At 40.4% G+C, this 21,707-nt stretch overlaps 2 protein-coding genes across 2 annotated transcripts in view; both read right to left on the bottom strand.

The window, feature by feature from the left end:
- Positions 1-129: 129 nt before the first annotated feature.
- On the bottom strand, positions 130-2,894 carry ndufb11 (NADH:ubiquinone oxidoreductase subunit B11). Its single transcript, XM_062445102.1, has 3 exons — positions 2,655-2,894; positions 1,209-1,339; positions 130-344 (listed from the first exon to the last, which is right to left on the bottom strand). Exons 1-3 carry the CDS (start codon positions 2,823-2,825, stop codon positions 215-217), a joined length of 432 nt encoding a protein of 143 aa, XP_062301086.1. The 5' UTR covers positions 2,826-2,894; the 3' UTR covers positions 130-214.
- A 2,016-nt stretch (positions 2,895-4,910) lies between these two features.
- The window catches only part of sema4f (sema domain, immunoglobulin domain (Ig), transmembrane domain (TM) and short cytoplasmic domain, (semaphorin) 4F), a 50,794-nt gene continuing 33,997 nt past the window's right edge, over positions 4,911-21,707 (bottom strand). Inside the window, exons 2-15 of the mRNA XM_062445101.1 lie at positions 14,771-14,916; positions 14,191-14,250; positions 10,047-10,145; positions 9,732-9,843; positions 9,486-9,605; positions 9,208-9,362; positions 8,939-9,120; positions 8,574-8,712; positions 8,229-8,442; positions 7,868-7,977; positions 7,604-7,749; positions 7,096-7,151; positions 6,781-6,971; positions 4,911-6,646 (exon numbers count right to left, since the gene is read on the bottom strand). Coding sequence (XP_062301085.1) covers positions 5,921-6,646; positions 6,781-6,971; positions 7,096-7,151; positions 7,604-7,749; positions 7,868-7,977; positions 8,229-8,442; positions 8,574-8,712; positions 8,939-9,120; positions 9,208-9,362; positions 9,486-9,605; positions 9,732-9,843; positions 10,047-10,145; positions 14,191-14,250; positions 14,771-14,916 — 2,456 coding nt within the window. The 3' untranslated portion in view covers positions 4,911-5,920. The remainder of the gene's footprint in view (positions 6,647-6,780; positions 6,972-7,095; positions 7,152-7,603; positions 7,750-7,867; positions 7,978-8,228; positions 8,443-8,573; positions 8,713-8,938; positions 9,121-9,207; positions 9,363-9,485; positions 9,606-9,731; positions 9,844-10,046; positions 10,146-14,190; positions 14,251-14,770; positions 14,917-21,707) is intronic.

The raw sequence follows: 21,707 nt of genomic DNA, 5'->3' as shown, positions 1-21,707 counted from the left end.
AGTTAGCATCTGACTGCTACACAGAGGGACCTTTAGTAGCAAATTCAGTGGACACCAAAAGATGGAGGAGAGTAATATTTGAAGGGATGATAGAAATAGATTCACAAAATCATTGTCCACTCATAACAGTTACACAAGTCAACATGTACAATATTTATTCTGTCATAGAGAAATACAGTTATCCTGAAACACATTAAGTTGGACGTTGGACATCCTACTCCTCTCCAGCAGTGGGCAGAACAATCTTGCTTGGGTCATAGTAGTTCTCCCCTATGAGAGGAAGACCCTCTTTCTCTTTCTGCACAATCAGATGCTCAGCCTCCCTTCTGGCCCACTTCCGCATGCTGGAAAACACACAGAGAGAGAGAGAGAACATTTTACCACTATACATCAATAATAAACACAAGCTTGACTGTAAACTCCCTTTAATCCTCCCACTGAGACCAAACCTACTCGGCTGCACCATTTGCTCACCAGCCATTCACATTTACAACTGCTGACCAAAAACCTGAACCACAAAGCAAGTTCAACCTAGTCTGGCTTTCTTTTTGATTCTGGATAACCTGTATCACAAAGCTGCTTATCAACTAGCTCTGTTAACTCTGGGTTTTCCAGATTCATTTGTTAAAGCAAAATGTCAAGTTCATATTGCTGGTTTCAGCTTCTCAAATGGGATTATTTTATGCTTTTAATTTAAAACATACATGACAGTACGACATACGACTAATTTTCTGTGTTCCTGTATTACTGTTACTGTTGATATTTTGTTCTACATTGTGCTAAACAATGTTTCTACTGTTTCCACACTTTGATCACTGTTAAACTATTATGTTACCTGTGAATTTTTTTTATGCAATCAAAATCTTTTAGTTGAGTTCATGTCCTTTCACCGAAGTCTCCTGATCTAAATGTGAATTGGTTCTTTTTAAATGCACAAACTGTAATTTTGTAGTATAAAAATTAACAGATCATTTATCGATGCACCTGTGTGTTCTCATCCATTTTTGTTCAATATAAATCTAAGAAAGCCAAAATATTTGTATTTGAAAATGAATCCATGTTTGGGTTGTTGTGAGTCGAGGCGAGTCGTGCTGGAACGGTGTAGTGGAAAAGCGCCATAACTGGTCAGTGGCTGTTGGCATGTTTTCATCTTTTTTAAACGACTGCAAAAGTGATACCAGATATCAAAGCCAGAAGAGACAACTCACCCATGGTCTGGTAAGTAGCTGATAAATGTTCCTCCGATGACAAGAACCACTGAGATGCCAAAGAAGAAGCCCACTTTCATGTTCCAGTCATCCACCACGGGATCGCTGGAGAAGCCATGGTAGTCTGGATTCTGTGAAAACACAAATATATGACATGATCACACTGACCTCCTGTAACAGCTACATGAGTGTCAAGTTTGACCCGTAAGATTCAAATTTTAATGTTGTTGTTCATCATCTGTGTAACAACTGTGCTTCTCGGTATTAATTCTGTTATAAAATCCAAACGCAGCACACAACATCTCTCCTGATTGGCTGACAGTGCTGCATCTAAAAATGTCCCAAATTTAGTCAGTGAAAAAGGAATACTCAAAACAGGTTTATTGAAGAAAACACTGATTAGCATGGGGTAGAACAGAGGTGCCCAAACTATTCCATAAAGGGCTGTGTGTCTGCAAGTTTTCATTCCAACCAAAGAGGAGCACACCAGGCTTGACTCATTTAATCAGCTGATCTCAGTCTTCAGACAAGCTAACTGGTCGAATCGTGCACCCTTGATGCAGACACACAGCCCTTTATGGAATAGTTTGGACATGCCTGGTGTAGAACAACGCAGGAGTACATAACATATAAAGCTGTGGAATTAGACAAAAATGAGTGTGGAAGAGGAAGCTATCATGGGAGTTGTACAGCATCAGCCCAGAGAGGGATCTCCATTCTCCTGACAGCTGGAGATCATCTTCAGGTCAAGCGTAGGCAGAACAGAAAACTTTGCACTGCAACAAGCTTTGCAGCTCTTTGTTTTCTGACTGAATATTATATCAGACTTTGCTAACTGAGTACACCAGTGACTGTGTTACTTGGTAAGTGTGTTTGATCCACATAATTTAACTGACTGCAGCATAGACAGTGTAAGTAAGCCTGATTGGACGTGACATTCAGTGCATTCTGATTGTTGTAGGATTGCCCTTTAAAAGCAACAAGGAGAATCTACAAACTATTCCTGTTGTCTAAAGGCAGTTTTCCAACTAAGGTGACCTAGTTTTAAGACAAAGTTATATACACAGCAGTGAAATGTCCCTTTAATTTAATGCATGTGCTTATTTTAGTGTTACCAGTTCTTCTACGCCAGTTTTAATAAAATGGTTTGTTTTTTGACTCAGCACCTGGACAAGTGTATGTTTGTTAAAATCTATTAATAAATTCAAATTAGCATGCTGATCTGTGTAAAAACTCATAGTCATCCACCATGAGTGTTGTAAACAAATGGAGCTGAAGCTGACAGTAACGCGGGTACAAGCTGCATACAGACCTGTGTGTAAGTTAGCTCTGATACAGAGGACAGAGGGACACGGTGCATTTTAGTGTAATAACACGTTTAATATGTCAGAACCACTGTCTGCCCTGTGTGTGAGTGTGTGTACATGCTCCGTGAGAGGAACTCACCTTCACATACGGGTTGACCTCGCCGTGTCCAGCCTCTGCAGCGGGGTGCAGCTCCGTCACAGCGGCCGAACCGGCGGCTCCGGCAGGTTTCGACTGTGACACATACCGAGCTTGAACGTTAGAGAGTAACCGGGGGACAGCGGGCCCGTACCGCGTCAGTCGGGTCAACATGTCGCCGCTATGGCTGAATCCCAATGTCTACCCTCTAGACTTCTGGACTAAAGCTGTAGCGAACTTCCGGCGTACGTACGGTGACGTTTACGACGTCATTACGTCTAGTCTGCGGGGACTTCCTGCGGCGCCACCAAGTGGAGTGGAGTGTAGATGCACCATCTAACTATAACATCATTAATATTAAAGAAGAAAACATTAGAAAAAATAAAATTGAGGTTCAGTATCAGTTCCCTATCTCAGCATCATATTTTGGAAAGAAATGCAGAAAACTATAAAAATAACATTTAAATTATGTTTTACTATTCTAAATAATGTGCTGTTCAATCCTGTATGACTAAAACACATCCTGGATATGTTTATGTTTTCTCACTTTTCTTTGAATTTTGTACAATCACCTTCCTTTTCTCTTTTCTTCCCACTGCTTTTTCCACCTTTGTTTCAACTTATGTTTAATTGTGATATTCATTTCCATTTGTCAGTGTGATTCATTTTTGTGGCTCCCTTTTCCTGGCACACTTGTCAGCTATTTAATTTCCTTTGATTCCTACATGTGCTGGTATCCATACAAATGCCATAGCCTACTTAGTCACATAATTTGAATTCTATATAAAGTTAGATATATCTCTATTAAAACTCCTGTTCTTAAAGCTGGCTCATAACAAGCTGGAATGAGAGTGTATGCATATAATGAGAGCATTCTCAAAGGTGTCCATCCCTGATTAATTTGCTAAATTTTTTAGGTTTAGGTTTAGGTTTTTTTTTTAAAAATAGGTTTTTATTGTCTATGGATAGAAAAGAAACTTCCATTTTCTTTGATCCACCTTGACATCAGGCCATTCACCCCCAATTTATAATCCTTCCACACACATCACATCATGGGCCTTCTCATCTTACTAAGACACTTTATGTTGGTTTTTACTTTAATTTGTTTGTATGTATATAATGGTATCGTTAATGTGAAGGATGGGTGGGTGGAGGATTACATACTGAAATATACATCACAGCCACCATCCACAAAAAGCCTGGTCTCTTTAAAGGATGGTGCCATTTCTAATGGAAAATTCTCTGTCTAAATTTTTAATGAATGTGCTCTGTGTGTACCGTACATGTTAAGGGTGCTACATGCACTAGAACGTCTTTAAAAGTTATTTTTATAATCACTGTAATACTTACGTCAACTTATCTTTTCTTATCCAAACTTTTAATATCCATGCATAGCAACTACATTATAGTTAAGTTACATTGTCAAAAACCATTATGTTATTTCTAACATTAAAAGCAAACTGCCCTGGCTGTCTTAAAGTTGTGATGCAACTAAGCTTGTACTGAACTGCTGGTTGTATTCTAATTCGCTGTCATTTGAGTCAATTTAAATCTGCTTTCTCAATGTAATCCTTTTGTTCATACTGGCTATTACTGTAAGAGATCCCCTTCAACACCGCTTTTAATATAAGTGATGGGGGCCAGAAACTGTCGCACTGAATGATATCAATACACATTTATGTCTGAAACATGACTATTCATGGCTTTGTGGCTTTTGGCTTTTATCCTGCTGAATGTCAGTTTCTATTACAGGCCATATCCTGTCATTTCCCCACTGACACTATTATACTGTCAGGAAGCATTAGCTCAATTAAGGAGAAGCACAGATAATATTTCATTCCCCGCCTCCTCCTGTGTTGTTCACTGTGTCTGAATGGAGCTTTAATCTTATTTAAATCATAACTTAGAAAGATGATATTTGATAAGAAAGCTTCTACTTTCAAACATTCACAGTACTTACACTTGTACTGATATGTTTTTACTCAGAGAGGCAGATGTTTTTTTAATCTTTTTATTTGAATTTTAACACACACACACACACACACACACACACACACACACACACACACACACACACACACACACACACACACACACACACACACACACACACACACACACAAAAGGTGCAGATATGACTTTCAAATCTGTGAACTCTCTCACAATCAGACTTTCACCAGACATCTACCAGATAGGATCAACTTTTTTAGGCTTTATTACAAAACAACATGACAAAAACAATACATTTTTTACGTTTTGAAATCCACACACACAAAACAAGGAGATGGTGGTTTTGTGTCTGGACAGGTCCATTCTGAGAAGCTGAAATGAATTTCACGTCCATCTGAAAACCATTTGCCTCCTGTGTCAGTAACTGTGAAAATGAACAGTGACAGATCTGGGCAGCTGTCAGTTCCTTGCATGCTGTGCACACTTTGTTTTCCACACTGACATAAATCTGACAGGTGACAGTGAACCTTATCATCCTCTTGACCTTTGCGGCAGCGTAGGCAGGAACAGCCCCATCATGGTCACTGTGGCTCATCTGCTTCCTCAGTGAATTTAAGGTTCATTAGTCTCTGACAGTGACATCTCTCTGTCTGAAGCCCAGGATCAGTGCAGTTTGACTGGGCAGTCTATGGCTCAATAGTCCTTTGGTGCCTTTGGACCTTTGAAGGTCTGGGATTGTGTTTAAATTGTGTGTCAGAGAGAGAAAGATAGACACAGAGGTGCTGAAAAAGTCAAATGTGCAATTTTTTTTCTTTTGCAGAGCCATAAGGAGTAGAAGAGAATGAGAGAGCAAACCACAACATAAGACAAGGAGAAGGACAGTATGGCTTTTCTATGTCCACACAAGCAGACATATAATCTTTGATTTTTTTGAAACATTTGAATTGTGTCTTATCACGCTCACGTTCAGACTGTTTATATATACATTTATATGTACATCTGACACATTTATTTAGCTGTGGCTCCCATCCTGAGTGACTGACAATAAGCAGTCTATTCCGACACTTAAATATGTTTTCTGTCTCACAGTTCTCTCCATCTGGAATGATTCAGCTATCTTTCTCACATGCTTAGACATAAGTTATCATATATTTCTTTTATATCTCTTTACTCTCTCTTCATGCCACAGCTCCCATCCAAAGGCATTTGGCTACAGCCATTTTGAGGCTCCCATTTTGCATTCCTCGCACTATTATCCAGTTTATTTGGAGGATGCAAAATGGTTTACTAGTACAGTAGAGCATATTTGGATCACCTTTTCATATTGAGCTTTCTTCACACTTAGCCAGGGGTGCTGGTGATTTATACACAGGAAGGTTTGCAAGTTCCTCCTCTAGTCCTTTTAACCCTGCTAATCCATCCCCCAGCCCCTCATCCACCTCGCCCCCCTCTCCCGACTCCCTCTCTCCCCCCTCAGGCCTTCCCCTCTCCCTCTCCCCCGTCCTTCCATCCAGCATGTCTGCAGCTAAAATTTCGGAGGAGAATTTCAGATGGCTGTTGCTTGTGTTGCAGTTGGAATACAGGCTATTCCCATGGCCATTGCTGGAGTTGCTGTTGATCAGGGTGCCGCTGTAGCTGTTTCCATGGTGACCACCATTACCCTGGTTGCTGAGTAACGTTGTGGTCGTATTTGTGGTTGCTGTCCCATTCCGTTTTTCAGTCAACCGGAATCCCTCAGACAGCAGGCTGGCGCTGCTGGGGGACTGTGGGGTGGCTGAGGAGCCGAGCAGATCCCGCCCCTTCTCTGATGACAGCGAATTATCTGGCAGGTGGTGGCCCTGGCGCCCAAAACTGCGCCGATGTATCACCAAGCAGTAGAGAAATACAGCAAATCCTATACCACCAAAGAAGAAAATGACATAGAAGGCCATGAAATGACGGCCTCCTGCTATCGCCACTGCTCCTCCAGCACTGGGGCCCTCTAGTGTCAGATGATAGGCTGCTCTGCGGCATGGGGTGGGGTCTCTGACACTTGGCCCTGCCTCCTGCAGTAGATAGATAGGACAGAGAATAGGAAGAGAGAGGTGTGACTTAGTATTTTCAATCAGCTGAGAAATGGAAATTTGGTGAACACGACCCTTTAACGGTAGGTGTTCTTATGTGTGTGTTTTCTCTGTACCTGGCACGTGCAGATGTATTTTCCCAGGCTTTCCATGGTGACCGTCACCTCTAGGTCAGAGTGGTGCTGCCTCGTGTGTCTGTGGGGAGGATGCTCCCAGCTACAAGGCCTGGGAGACAGTTGGAAGCATGGCAACAGGAGGCGTAGACCCATGGAAACTCGCAGCTCCCTCGTGGATGGGGAGCAACGCCCTGGAGGAGAGAACAAACAGGGAGGCTTGGACTTAGACTTAGAGAAAGATATTTCAGGTAAATATGCAAGAGGGAATAATTATTATATCATATCATATTATATCATCAAAGGGGAAACCCTTACCCTCCGTTGTATCACATTTCCTCAAGGCATCGTCGACCATATCACCTGGAGTAGGCCTGCACACACACAAAATATAAAAATATATAAACAGTATAATACACAAAGGCTGAAAAAATCATTGAATTACTTATTCTCTCTTTTTGTGTTGTTGGTGACACTGCATAGTTTGTCATTGTATGGAGTAAATGACACATTTATGAATAAAAGACAAATTAATTAATTCATATACTAATTTGTGATTTTATAATGTGACAACCTGCTGGTGCTGAATGTAAAGGAAACACTGCTTCCTAACTTAGTCTATTTCTACATGTCTTACACACTACATTACTATTGTGACTATTCTAAAAGTGTGCTTAGGTGTTTGGAGAATCTTGGTAATTCAAAAAGAATTAATGACTTAAAATAATGATTAGTTTATCAAAAACATACACACAAAACATTTTCTGCCTTTGCCTTTCACTTTTGGGTGCCTTCAATTTCTCTATGATGCTAACGTAGTACTCACTCTGCCGTTGTGTACTGGCAGGCATCTTCCTTCCAAACGCAGCCCAGTCCTCTGGCTCTGGCGCACACCTCACAGCTGGGATACACACCGCAGCCTTCAGCCTGGACACGAGCCAGAGACAGAGGGCTGCCCACCAGAGTCCGGCCCTGGAAACAATAGGAACCATTACAGAATCACTGAGCACCAAAACTGATGTTTCCGGGCACTGCAGATGAATACATGGATGTCTGTGAATGTTTGTGTAGTGCTGTGCAGATCATTTACCTTGTACAGTAATATATTATTAACAGGCTCCTGTGATGTGAACAGAGGAATCTCATGCAGTAAGGTGGCGTTTTGTCCCACTACTGCCACACGATGGAGCTCCCCACGGTCTGCAACACACAATGTTTAGTTTATTTTTGATTTACTTTAAGTTTCATTTATTTGACATTAAACACACTGCAAAAACTTGACTTAAATTGACAAGGGTCTTACAATGAGATTATTTCCATATTATTCCCACATAAATACAACCCAGCAAATTAGGTTTATTATCTACTGTCTTGTTTTATAAGTCAAATCATGTATTTGAAATTATGACATAAACAGTTTTTAGTATCCATGTCAGTGTAACTTCAATCACCTGTTCCAAGGTGAAGCACTGCTCCCCTCCGCTCCTCTTTGCTTCCCGTCTGTGTTACAGCCAGTTTGGTGTATTTGATCCCCTTTCGGACCAGCAGGGGCGCTGCAGTAACACTGTTCTCCATCAGAGGGTATTCTCTCACAAATGTCAGCACCTTGTCAGGGAGTTTCAGCGATGATTCAAATCCTTCAGCCTTCATAGCGTTGTTCAGACACTGTGGATAGAAGGGGGATAAAATACCGTCTGAGTCATTTACAGTAATATAACGCAATAAAAGACATTGCAAAAATGAGATATAGCGAGAGTAGAGCCGTGCAGTTCTAACTTGGTTTTAAGGTTTAGTACCTGGCCGGGCCTTGGTGTGGGGACAGGTTCAGGGCTGATCCGGTTCTCGCAAGTCTTTAATGCTTTAAAGGGACCGTCCATCACTTTGCTGATGTCAGACAGACTGAAAACACACACTGCCGATAACTCCTCGTTTTCCCTATGACACAGACACAGGAACAAAGAAAGGAAAGTCACTTTTGGAGGCAAAAAGTTGTACGAACTCTTTCTATTCTTTAAACTTTTATAAACCTCTGCTTTAAACAAATAGATTGAAAATATGAATATTCGCTTTCTTGCTGAGAGTTAAAAGCTGGCTTCAAATATGCAGCTACAGCCAGCAGCCTGTTAGTTTAGCTTATGTGTTAATGTGTTCTTCAGCTCACCACTGAGAGGTGAAAAGCCCATAGAAGTGCGTGCTGCTTGGGTCTCCTGGCGTGTGTTGCGTGGTGAAAACATCAGTCAGGATGTTGTAACGCTGGTCGCTGGGTTTGTCCTCACACACCAACTGGGCCTTGAGAAAGGTGGTCCAACGCCGCTGCAGGGTCTTCATCCCTCCCACATCCGACTGAAGGAAAGACAAGCCCAAAGTCATGCAAGGCGATCAATCAGTCAATGAATCGATGAATCAATCGAGATATTACCAAGAGCTTACCTTGCAGACTCGTGCCACCCTGGGCACTTTGACTTTGGTATATAAGTCGTACTCCCTGGCCACCTCATTGAAGAAGAAGTAGATCTTGTCGTCATCTCCTGTCGGGTTACTGTCTGCATTCTGCTCTATGAAGGCTGAGCTCACAAACTCTGGGTCTGTGAAACACACAGACACACACACACACACAAATGTACCTGTTAACATACTTGTTCTTGTGTGAATGTATGATAAATGTAGAGATGCCTGGTGAAAGTTGTGTGCAGACATGTATGTCTTACCATTGAGCCAATTGCTGGATTGTTCAGTTCGGATGCGCTCCTGCTCACGACCTGTTGCCCGGGAGATGTCGAAGAGTGTTCCCAGGAAATTGCTGGTGGTTGCTGTGTACAGGGTACCACCTATAAAGTTAAGAAAATTATTAGTTATTTAAATACTGCATAAAAGCCTTTAAAATGATATATTAGATTGCAATGATATGCTGATCAACAAACAAACAAGTCATCAGTCCTGCAGTCCTGACTCACCTGCCATAACAGCCGTGTAGTGCTGACTGGGCTCAAAGGGACACTTCCCCTTCCCTGTCTCCATCTTTGTCCCCCCATTCTCCACTTTCTCCAGAGTGAAGGAGGAGACATCCTGCAGGACGACAGGAAAAAAGAGAGAGAAATGTTAGAACCACAAAGACAACATCTAGATGCCAAATAAATAATTCACTTTTCTCTGCAGTCTTGTTTCAATTTGATCTCTTCAGGTTGCATTTCAGTTAGGATAGACGATAAAAGAATGTGTGTTTCCGTGCAAACACAGACCAACAACAGAATAAACACAACCACACTAACCAGGAAGGCACACTGGGGGTCGAAGGCGTAGGTGCCACACACGTAGATGCGTCCGTCCCCTAGAAACTCCAGCAGGCGGATGTAGTTGTTGCAGTCCACCTGCAGGGGGAGACAAACATCCAGAAATCAAAAAGTTGAACATCCAGGTACAACTACAAAATAAAGGAAAAAACAAACAGTACTTTTTAAATTGTATTTTATTATCAATAGTCTGACTCAGTTTGAGTCATGAAACATCTTCTCCATATGAAGAGGAGCTTCTTTTTACAGTTATACAATAATAAATATGCAGAGTTTAAAATATACAACTTTATCATGTCTTTAAATTACAATTTGATTAGTGTTTACAATACATAACTACAGAAATATTCACAACTCAGAGGATACGAATATAAACTAATATTTATTACAAAAATAGTATTATACATTATATTCTATTCTATTATATATATTATTACTAGTATATTGTATTAAATATTATATACTGTTTTAAATTAATTAATCTGTGTTGGAGTCACATATTTTTGTAAATTAACTATCTTGTTTCAGAACCAAAATCGAAGCTTTTGGAGGTTGGAGAGGATTCTCAGAATAGCTGGAGTATCAATGATTCTGATTGGAAACTAGAGACCCTCACTGCTGTATGAGACACTCGAGACCCCCATTTATACCAGCAGAGACCACCCAATCACACACACACACACACACACACACACACACACACACACACACACACACACACACACACACACACACACAGAAACACACAAGCATGCACACTGTAACCTAAAACCATTATTCTCATGCATAAATCATATACAAATGCATAAAAAAACAACATTTTGTGCTCCATTGTCCCGTAAATACACAGCGTAGATTATGTATTTGTTGAGAACAGAAGCCCTCCCTTCTCTCTTTCTCTCCATCTCTCCTTTCTTTTACAAATACAAACACATTCAGTCCATATCTGTTATGGAAAAATACCCTCCTTTGTCCCTCCTTGGTAACCGTGAAACTATGACGCAGGCAATTTGGGTGAACTTGTGCGCGTGTGTGAGCCCTTGCGTGCACAAACACATACAGTATGCCATCCTGGATTAGCTCCAGGCATGAGTCACCTTCACTCCAGGGACCTGATCCTGTCTGATGCCCAGATCATATCCCCCAAATCACTACCTACCCATCCTCAGCACACACTAACCTTCGCATAGGTACAGCTCCACGTAAGACGGACAGAGAGCCACATAGAGAGAAAGAGAGCTCAGGTTGATAACAGCGGGATCATCTTGGGATTATCTACTCCTTCAGCCCAAATTAACCTCATTTCTACTAATAAGCCTCATTTCCAATCCAGCATGAGGTGAATCGAATGGATCTATTCTATTCGACTCTGTTCTATACGAGTGTGTCGGAGACTATAATTCAAACTAATTATGCTTTCTTGTGTTAAAAGCTTCCGTGACTTCAGTGTGGACAAAATTAAATGACCCGCCACCAAAACATCTAAAAAGCTTTAGTGACACTGAGAGCAATTTAGTAATAATTACAGAGAATTATGTGTGTGTGTGTGCACACGGCAGGACTTTATTCTTTTCCTCCTAATGCTTGACTTTCAACCTCTATTCTCTCGCTTCTTCTCCTCCGCCAACTAACACTTAGACAGTACTTTCTTACACCAGATTTTGTTTTCGACACAAAACCATCTACAACCATACCGAGTGATATTATCATAAAAACAAGCATCTTTTTTTCTTTTAAAGCTGCTCTAATCAATATTTTTAGATCAAAAATCAACATGAATATGTGTAATATGAAAGGTGTAATTCATATTGACAAACCCACAGAGTATTATCACCCAACTTCGAGTTTTATGGCTTTACTGTTTTGGTTTGCTCTCACTGCCCTCAACAGGCAGCTGCTATCAACAAAAAGGCAATAAAAACCCAATGTACATAACATACTTATCCATAACCAAATAACAGATAAAGTTAGTGACTAGCTGGTTAACTTAGTGGAGCATTTAGCAGCTAAAGAGTCTCATATTTCCCACAGGAGCTGACAGCTACTGTAGGAGAGTGGATAAGTTGAGAGAATACTTCAGTGATAATGTGTCAGTGTTAGTTTTAACAGCTTGTTGCACTGCCCTCCAGTGGCCACAAATATAATACAGGTTTAAGCATATAAACAGCTCCTTTCTGGTTTTAAAAAATGGACTAGGCACGCACCTTCATTTAGGACAGACAGTGTTGATAGCCATCTTTTAACAGCCCCCAAAAACAAGTATATTATCTAGGAGAGTCTCCAGTCAACACCAGATAATATCATCTTATCAGTCAACAGTTATTGATACAGGAATGAGCCACAGGATGTTTAATATTAGATTCCATGTACTGTAGGCTAGGATGTGGTGGATATTATTCCAACAGAGATTTGTGTGTTACAGTGAATGCAACGTTAACATTAAAGTCCAGTGAACTGCCATTTGATTTATTACAACATCACTAATTTCTAGTGTGTAGTAACATCTTGCTAATAGCAGTGAAGGATTTTGCAACATGGCAGACTTGTCCTGATTTGTCCTTCTAAGTCTATGAGTGAGTTAGTTGCATGATTCGCACACACAGACACAGACACACACACACACACAACGTCTCAGGTACTGTCTTGTTATGTCTGTAGTCTTGTCCCTTTTCTCTCCTGCACTGCATCTCGCTCTGTCTCATAACAATGCTCCTCATCCTTTGTTGCTTACTCCAGTCTATCCACCCCCCCCCAACCCCCCTTCTTCCCATTTCCTTCCTTCTCTCCCCTCCTTCTTCTTCCTACAGACTCACATATAATCTTATAATCAATGTCTTTGGAAAAATACAACCCTTCTCTTTACGGCCTTTATCAGTCATTCACCTTTTTATCGCCTTTAGGTATAAAACCGAAAACTACCCTGATGATTGTATAAAATGAGTCTGAACTAACTGCTTTTTGTTTCCTTGAAAACACTGACCTTCCATTGGGTTTGTTTATCTTTACACTTGACCTAATTTTTCTGAACTTGGAGGCATTTATCAGGCTTGTTTTTTTAGCATTATCAGGTCCAGTTAGCGTGAGTATACTGTAGTTGAGGTATTTTTCTCCATTAGAAGGATACATTGTGACACCGTAGTGCTTTCTGAACACTAGTACTGCCTGGAAAACTGTCAAAGCAAACAGAGTGAGACATAACCCGACAAATAAAGCTCCAGTGTACAGTTCGTTGCCTGTAAACAATTTGGTTGATTTCCTATTGTTGACAAAGCATAATGAGATGTACAGCGCGCCCTTTTTAATCACTTTCCTCAGACGGTTTATTGGACATCTGTGGCTTCACATACACTCTCTCTTACTCTTACTCTCTTTTATTACAGAGATTCAGTACAGACACACACACGCACACACACACATATCCCTGATGAGGACTTGGCGTGATTCCCAGAACTTCCCATCCCATTCCTAACAGTAAAGGGTTGTGACCCCTATATAAACAGCCATGCTTGAACACACAATACAGGCACCAGCACAAAAAAAATTCACATTTCAAATGTTTGAGGGCACTTAAATCCAACAAACCCGCGTTGCTAGAATTGGGATTCGAGAGCACTTTATCACATCTAGATCTCACATGTAGGTTTAGCTTTCAATAACTGCACGAACAAAATTATTAAATAATGTATTATTTGAAAAGTAAATCCTCAAAGACAGACAAAGAACTAAAATTCAATAAGAGATTTGTTGGACTTGACGTTTCATAAAGGAAGATGATATTACAGAGATTCAGCGAAGTTTCAGAACATTTAAATGACACAACACACGTTATCTGGACAGGGGAAAAATTCAGAGGTTGCGCTTACGAGGATATTCCTGGATGTTTCAATAGCATCATCACTCACAACAAGGTTAGAACAGGATTATTGGAGGAAATAGCTACTGCAAATACTGTGAGTCACTGTAAATCACTCATCAGTCATCAGTGTGTGTTCCCAGTACCTTTCTTACGGCTCTAGGATGAATACAGTGCTCATGTGATGCAGATATTACTGTAAACTGTATTAGACAACAGGAAAGGGTGTGTGAGAGGAAACACACACACACACACACACACAGTGCTCACCTCTGTCTTTCCCTTTGCGACACATGACCTCCTCTTCTCCTCTGGCACATCCCAAACAATCTGAAGCAAGAGAAGAGAGAAAGAGCAATATAAACAATGACTCCTTTCTAATGAACTCTACAATGAATCAGAAGCAGTTAAATGGAATTCAGTCATCATGTATTTTAGTAGTATCCTACTGTGACAGGTCAAAACAGACAAAAAGGATGTAAGCTCAACAGTTAAATGCATTCACAATGAATTATCCAGAGACTCCTAAACTCTACCTACGCAAAAAACTGTAAAATTGATTTTTTTAACCCTGCAAACATCGCTTAGCATTTTGAATCCAGTCTAATAGTCCCATATTTTATGATATTTTATGGTTAAACATAAAAACCAGGATCACTGAAGTCTAATATACTACTCTTTGCCCAAAATATTAAGTGGATGTAGCAATATTAAGACCCCTTAAATCTCTGTTCATGTTAAAAGTGCTTCAACTTGAAAAATGTGTGGTGATATAGTTGCAGCCAATCATAAAATATGATACCTACTGAGGTCTCACTCAAACACAGACACAAACACACATCTCTTCTACCTTGCGCGGTTTTTGGTTGAGTTTGTTGATGTCCACGGCCAGTATGGCGTCCCTGGCACCGAGGAAGAGCGTGCCTGTGCTTTGGTCCAGTAGGAAGGTGCTGAAGTTGGCCACGCCCTCCAACTTGTCCGGACCCAGCATGATGTCTGAGGACAAAGAGAGGGAGAGGTGAGATTTTCTGCTTTCATTCATCAGATCTAACATCAATTCTAATGACAGACTCAGACGGCCGGAAGCTTGTGAAGCCGACAGGAAGCTGTACAAACAACACGGAACAAAATAAATCTGTTCATTTCCTTCTTTAGCCATAGAAATGTGAGAGAAATAATGGTTGCCAGGAGGAAATCAATCAAACACCACATTCCCAGCAAGTGGTTTAAAGAGATAAAGAGACGAGGGGTGAGAGACCCATGTTTCATTCTGCCCTCGCACACAATCACAGCTACAGATTAAACCCTTTAATCCTTAACAGCGTATATCTTTATCATTCTTTTTCACACTCTTTTTGTGACTTTTTTTTCTTATTTCCATTCTTTACGATCATATAGACGACAAACAACGATCTCCATTACTCTTGAAACGTCCTTCTGGATTTCTACTTGCTTGTATATCAAATATTGTTTCCTACATATTAATTCCAAGTCAAATCCACTGCGGGGAGAAATACAATAAACTTAATTATGCATAATCATGACATATAATGAATAATGCAATATACTTGTACATAATACATGATGTGTAATCTCGGCTATATTTGTCTCCTTAATCTCAAAACTATCACATGAATGAAATCCCAAAAGCTTCCGAATTGTGTTTGAGTTCTTGTTTCTCTTACTCTATGCGTCTGCCATCCTCCACCACGGGACAAAGCTCTGTCTGAGTATGAATGCGTGTATGTGTGTGTGTGCGTGCGTGTGTGTGTCAGTGTGTCCCAGCTGCTGGAAGGAAAGAGCACAGCTGTGTACTGAACTTCTTTGGAGTGGTATAGCATGTGTGTGTGTGTGTGTGTGTGTGTGTGTGTGTGTGTGTGTGTGTGTGTGTGTGTGTGTGTGTGTGTGTGTGTGTGTGTGTGTGTGTGTGTGTGTGTGTCTGAAGAAATCCTCAGGTTTTTTTTTTTTTTTTTTTTAAATCCTAGCACAGCTGATCTTTCTTGACCTTGATGAAAAAGGCCAGACATGCTCAGAGAAAGAACAGAAAATCCACAAAGACAGTTTTATTACCGATGAAGGTAGAACCGGTAATTGGTTCCTGAATTGTTACATCCCTGTGAAACACCCACACACATGCACAACCCTCATCACACACTACAAAGAAAGGAACACATTGAGCTACAGATTAACTCAACAGGGGACAGATTAAAGACTAATGCTAATGAATGAAGCCTGTGAGATTTATTTAACCTCAAACGAATCAACCAAAGCTAAAAAAAAAGAAGAGAAAAATTACATACAAGTCAAACAACTAATGAAACATGACTAAACACCCGCACTTGTTCACACACATGAGCAGATGTAGACTCACAAATTAATGAGTAACGCACACACAATAACATGAACACGCTTATGAACTACTACTACTACCAAACCATATTTTTGATATCACAATGACTCATAGCTGAGTCCGAAATCACTCCCTATTTACTTTATGGTGCACTACAGTATATTTAACAGTCCCACCAGGCAATTTTAAGGATGCAAAAATGACAGTATTGCAACACTTTTTCATGTACTTTACAACGGCAAAAACACTCACATGCATGATTTCCTCCTCAAATGTAATTATTCCCTTTCATATAATCAATATAATTGCTCATGGGGAATCATAAGCAAGTTAAGTCATTATTATGATTATGATTGATTATGCTGATCTCAAATGGGAGTTTTGAAGAACATGATCCCCCACTTTGGCAGAAGTCGACCACCATCGCAATCATCCCGTCTTCCTGTTATGGTGGACGGTACTCAAAATACCATATCAGGATATTCTAATAAAAGATGCTCGGCGTTGACATGGTTTTCCACTTAGAGCCTATCTGTATGTCTGTCAGTGTTCTCTGAGATGAAGAAAGAAAAAAAAGACCCCAATACGCTGACATCTGCCTGTAACTAAATCACAGACATCTTCTCTCTCCCCCTGCCTCCTCCCAGACTCCCTCATCCAGTCAGTCTGTGTCTGTTTCCCGTAAAAAATTTCACATGAATGTCATTTCTCATTCACTAAGAAGCCATCTGTTCAGCTAAAAGCCTCCTGGCAGTCCAACAGCAAGCCATGCTCTGATTTGCTCACGGATGGCCATCACTTCCTGAAAATCAGCCAGTGTGAGGAGAGAGACTGCAGTCTGTTGTAGCAGATGCATATGACAGACAGAGACACACACACACACACACACATACATTGGTTTTACTATTCCTCAAATATAAAATATGTGGGAGTCTGTTTGTGTACTTTAGTGCCTTTTTTCCACTTTTCCACACCAATGAAATAAACACTTACCCCTTCAATCTGTCAATCAAAGATGACTTCAAATGAAAAATGAAGGAAATGAGAAAGGCGGCGACAAAAACAATGGAGACTTTTCAGTCTGTCTGTCTTCTTTTCATACTTCTGTCCCTTTTGTCTCTTCTTTTCTTCTGCTCTGTCATCCATCCAATTTTTTCATCACCCTGCAGCCCCACTCAGACATTCACTCTACAGCCTCTGTCCTTCTGGTGGTCTAATACACACACATACACACAAACACACACAAACACACACACATATATGCTTCGATGTAGACATAAATGTTAGTGACACAGGCCAAAGGCAAGGTCTGCAGAGATGTCCTTGTAAACTGGTCCTTGCTGGCTGTGTAGGACGTAACGACAGACACACACACACACATATATACGCACACACAATCATGCACGCGATGCCACCACCTGCCGTGCACCCTAATGCAGAGAGATGATTCCTAGAGCTACACCATCTGCCCCTCTCTCTGCCTCTCTCTAACACACTCACACACCTCTAACCCTACACATCCAGACACACGCCAAAAAAAAGGCACGACGCATGACTCAGAAAGAAAACACAACATACAAATGTCTTCTTTTTCATCTACTCTTTCTTTGTCTTTCATCTTCGTGATGACATACGTAGCTGTTTGTTAGCAGCTGATTATGAATAAATTTGAGCTGACATGTGTCACAAGGGAGGAGAAGATGCTCTGCAGGTTGGGTAAATGCCTCTTCTTTGACAGCGGGAGCCTGCAGCTCACCACGTATCAAATATCACCTCCTGCCTGTGTGTCTTTGTGTGTACGTTCAGTACCCCTTCATGTGTGCATGTGTGTGTGATGTGTGCACGAGCAGATGTGCGCGTTTGGTGGTAAAGGCCACATGTTGCAGCAGGGAACATCAGGTCAGGGTTTTCACTTCTAATTTCTACAAACTTCACACAGCGCCTTTTTAAGAAGCTATGATGCTTCATCTTTGAATAGAATCATTTAACAGTACAAGACTGAGAGGTTCATAGAGTGGATCTCATGTCAGTAAGTGCCTTTTATCAATTAATTTGACATGATATAACACGTCAGCCAGGATCAAACTATTTTCAAGTGTGCTCTTTGTTTTTGATAGAAAAATACATGTAAGATAACATAATCTGTATTTTTATTGCCCTGTCTTTGTTGTTTCTGGGTAGCTGAATAACCTTCACTTTTAATACAAGAAATTCTCTATTTTTTGGCCACTTCAGGGCCTTAAAACAAGCTGTAAACAGTACATTTATATGGTGATATTGTTGTTGCACGGAGCAACATTATTATACTTTTATCTGATGAGTCGAACACTCACTCCCCGCTAACTCTGTCTGTCTACTGTTTGGGGCTGGTTAGTCATACTGGGTTTATCAGAGCTTATTTGCTGAGAATAGCTGTGACTGGAAATGAGGTTGATGAGAGCGGTGAGAGAGAAGTAGAACTGTGAGGTTTGTGGGCTGTAAAACCAAAGCAATGAGCTAAAAAAACGTAAAGGTCTCAGTAGAACTGATAGAAACGGCAAATTCGGGTGATAATTCTCTGCGGATTTGTTACTACAAGTGACACCTTTCACATTTGATCCACTGTTAAAGTAAATATAGTGATATTGCAGATTCAGCTATGCATGTGATGCAGGTTGTTGCTAAAAAAAGCATTCTTCCCCCCACACACCTTCCCTGTCCTCCCTAGATGAATAAATAGTACAAATAGGACAGTGATAAATAAAGGGCTTTTTAAATGCTACAATGTGGATATAACTGGAACAATAAAAAAGACAGAAAATTAGGAATGGCACATCAAAATGATTCAAAACCTGGCAACCTGACAGCCTAACAGCCTTTAAAAAAAAAAATCACACCCAGGGTATAATTTTAAAAAGCGACTGGTGTGAGTATAAATGAATAAGCAGTCCTAAAATACAAAATCCTCTCCCCTGCCATGAATCTTTCATTCATTATACATTAAACATGACTGAGGGGCAGCCAGGGAGAGAGAGACCAACTGTGTGTGTGTGTGTGTGTGTGTGTGTGTGTGTGTGTGTGTGTGTGTGTGTGTGTGTGTGTGTGTGTGTGTGTGTCCATTAAAGGTTTAATAAACTGGCTTTTGCTCTGGGGGACCAACTCAAGTCTCTAGCTGCAGGGCATTGCGGGTTCGGACCAACCAGGAAGTGATAAATTATACACCTCCCTCCTTCATCTGTCAGTCAAAACTGACGAGATGGAGAGAAAAGATGCAAAGAGGTGCACACAACATGCTCCTGCCCCCACATTTTTTTAATACACACACACACACACACACACACACACACACACACACACACACACACACACACACACACACACACACACACTGGCCCCTACGGTGAGACAGGACACAGCTGCATGAGTCCCACACTCTGCAGAAACGCACATTTATAGCAATATTATCCACTCAGCCTTTTTCCAGCTGCTGTTTCCTCTGAATTGTTCCGCTGAAGTCGATCGCAGACAGATGTCCTCCACAGGTTAAAGGAATACACCAGCTCTTAGCAGACTATCCCATTAGAGGGCGTACCCATTAGCGGCCTCCCTTGCGCAATGCTAACACTTCAGCATGCATTATGTTAAGTGACAGCAGACAACAAGCATCATCTTAAATGAGACAACTGCTGTGTCTTTAACACGTGGCTGTTAAGGTTGACTACAAATAATGATGGTTTATTACTGCTGTTTAAGTTGGTGAAGACAGTTTAACATCTGAAGTGAAATGAACTTCTATTGACTATATTCTGTGTGTGCTGTTCAGACAGGATGAAATCTATGATAAACACTAGCTTCATTTGAATATGATTTATTACAAGAAAAATACAGTGTGTGCTCCAGCCTCCAGACAATAAAAAGGGTTACTTACATTGTGATTGTGTGTATATGTATATGTAATGTTTGGTTAACCCCTTCTTATTGTTCCTACATGGTTCATTGTCTTAGTTTTGATTGATGACAGAGGTCAGCTATTCAGGCATATCCTGTCTCAAGAGCTGTTTCTAGAGTGTTAAAGTGAGAGACAGAGGGAGGGGAGGGTTCATTGAAAATGCAAAAATAAAGATAAATAGGCCTGCATCTGTTGTGTAGACAAATATATTTTCCTGTAGATTTGTTGTTTTTCTGCAGTTTGAGAGACAAAATCATCTCTTGGTCATTTATCATGTGTGACAGAGATCAAGAGAGAGAATGAAAGAGAGATAGACAAGCATCCTCTTGTAGTGGTCATGGCCAATTTCAGCCTTCTTTTCCCCCCTTCTTCCCCCCGGTCAATAAATGGGCCTTACACAGGCATCAAAGGATCAAAGCTGTGTGCTCGTTAGATCTACACAGAGAACACTCTAGCCATCATTTAGCTCCTGTTAGCATCAATCTATACATAGCAACACAGCTGAAGGCTACACAACAGCCAAAACATCTGTGTGACATTTCGTATGTATGGAAATACTTAATGTTGAAAATGATTAAATTTAACTGAAGTCTTTGCAGCTGTGGTTTGATTCATTTACTGGCAATCAAGCAACTGTGAGCAACATCCAAAGAGACACACTGCAGACAGAATGTGCAGTGTTTCATCTTTCTTAAAGACTGAAGTTTCTGAAATATTAATTGTATTGTCAGTAGGAGTAACCATGTCTAAACAGAAGCAGCATTAGACTGTGAAATTAGCAATTTATTTACAGGCTGTCATCATCATCACAACTAAATTAAAAACTATATGTAGTGTAATATACTAAATATATGGGAGAATACAAGACTAACAGACCATATAGAACAAGTTCACTGTTAACTCATAAGTGAATATGCAGACACATTATAAACTCCTCTATCAAGGTCTTTCAACATCTTATTTTTCCTTTAAGTTTGATATACGAGAGCCACAGTAAAGCTTTGCCCTTATACTAGTGCGTCTGCAAACTTCATCAAGTCAAATTTAATAGCTTGTCACAGCTTTTATGGCAGCTTTAATAAACTATAAAAACCAGTTTCCCCTCTGGAATAATATTCTAAATGATAAACCAGTTTGTCCTGTCAGAGTGAGAGCATCAGTGTGTGCATGACTGAGCAGATTTCTCACTAGAAAAACAGCATACATAGAAAGTCTAATGAATTTTAGGACCTTAAGGCACCCGTCTAACCCTTCAGTGACTAATGTTGACTTATGCTTTGTTAACTGCTAATAAAGAATTGACTAGCAATTTGTAGATCATTTAGAAACCATTCATTATAACACATTTTTAGGTTAGTACTAGGTTGTAAAAAATCCCGTTGGCTGACAGCAGGTATTTATTTTTTTGATGTATGTATTGATGATAGTGTGGTTCAAGAAGTTGGTGATAAATTAATAAATGTTTTATGCAATAATCTATTCAATCTGCAGTTATAAATGTAATGAATT

Source organism: Scomber scombrus, chromosome 23 (genome assembly GCF_963691925.1).
Source record: "Scomber scombrus chromosome 23, fScoSco1.1, whole genome shotgun sequence".
NCBI classification, from domain to species: domain Eukaryota; kingdom Metazoa; phylum Chordata; class Actinopteri; order Scombriformes; family Scombridae; genus Scomber; species Scomber scombrus.
Note: the sequence above shows the minus strand (reverse complement) of the source record. Positions and strands in the feature narration are given on the sequence as shown.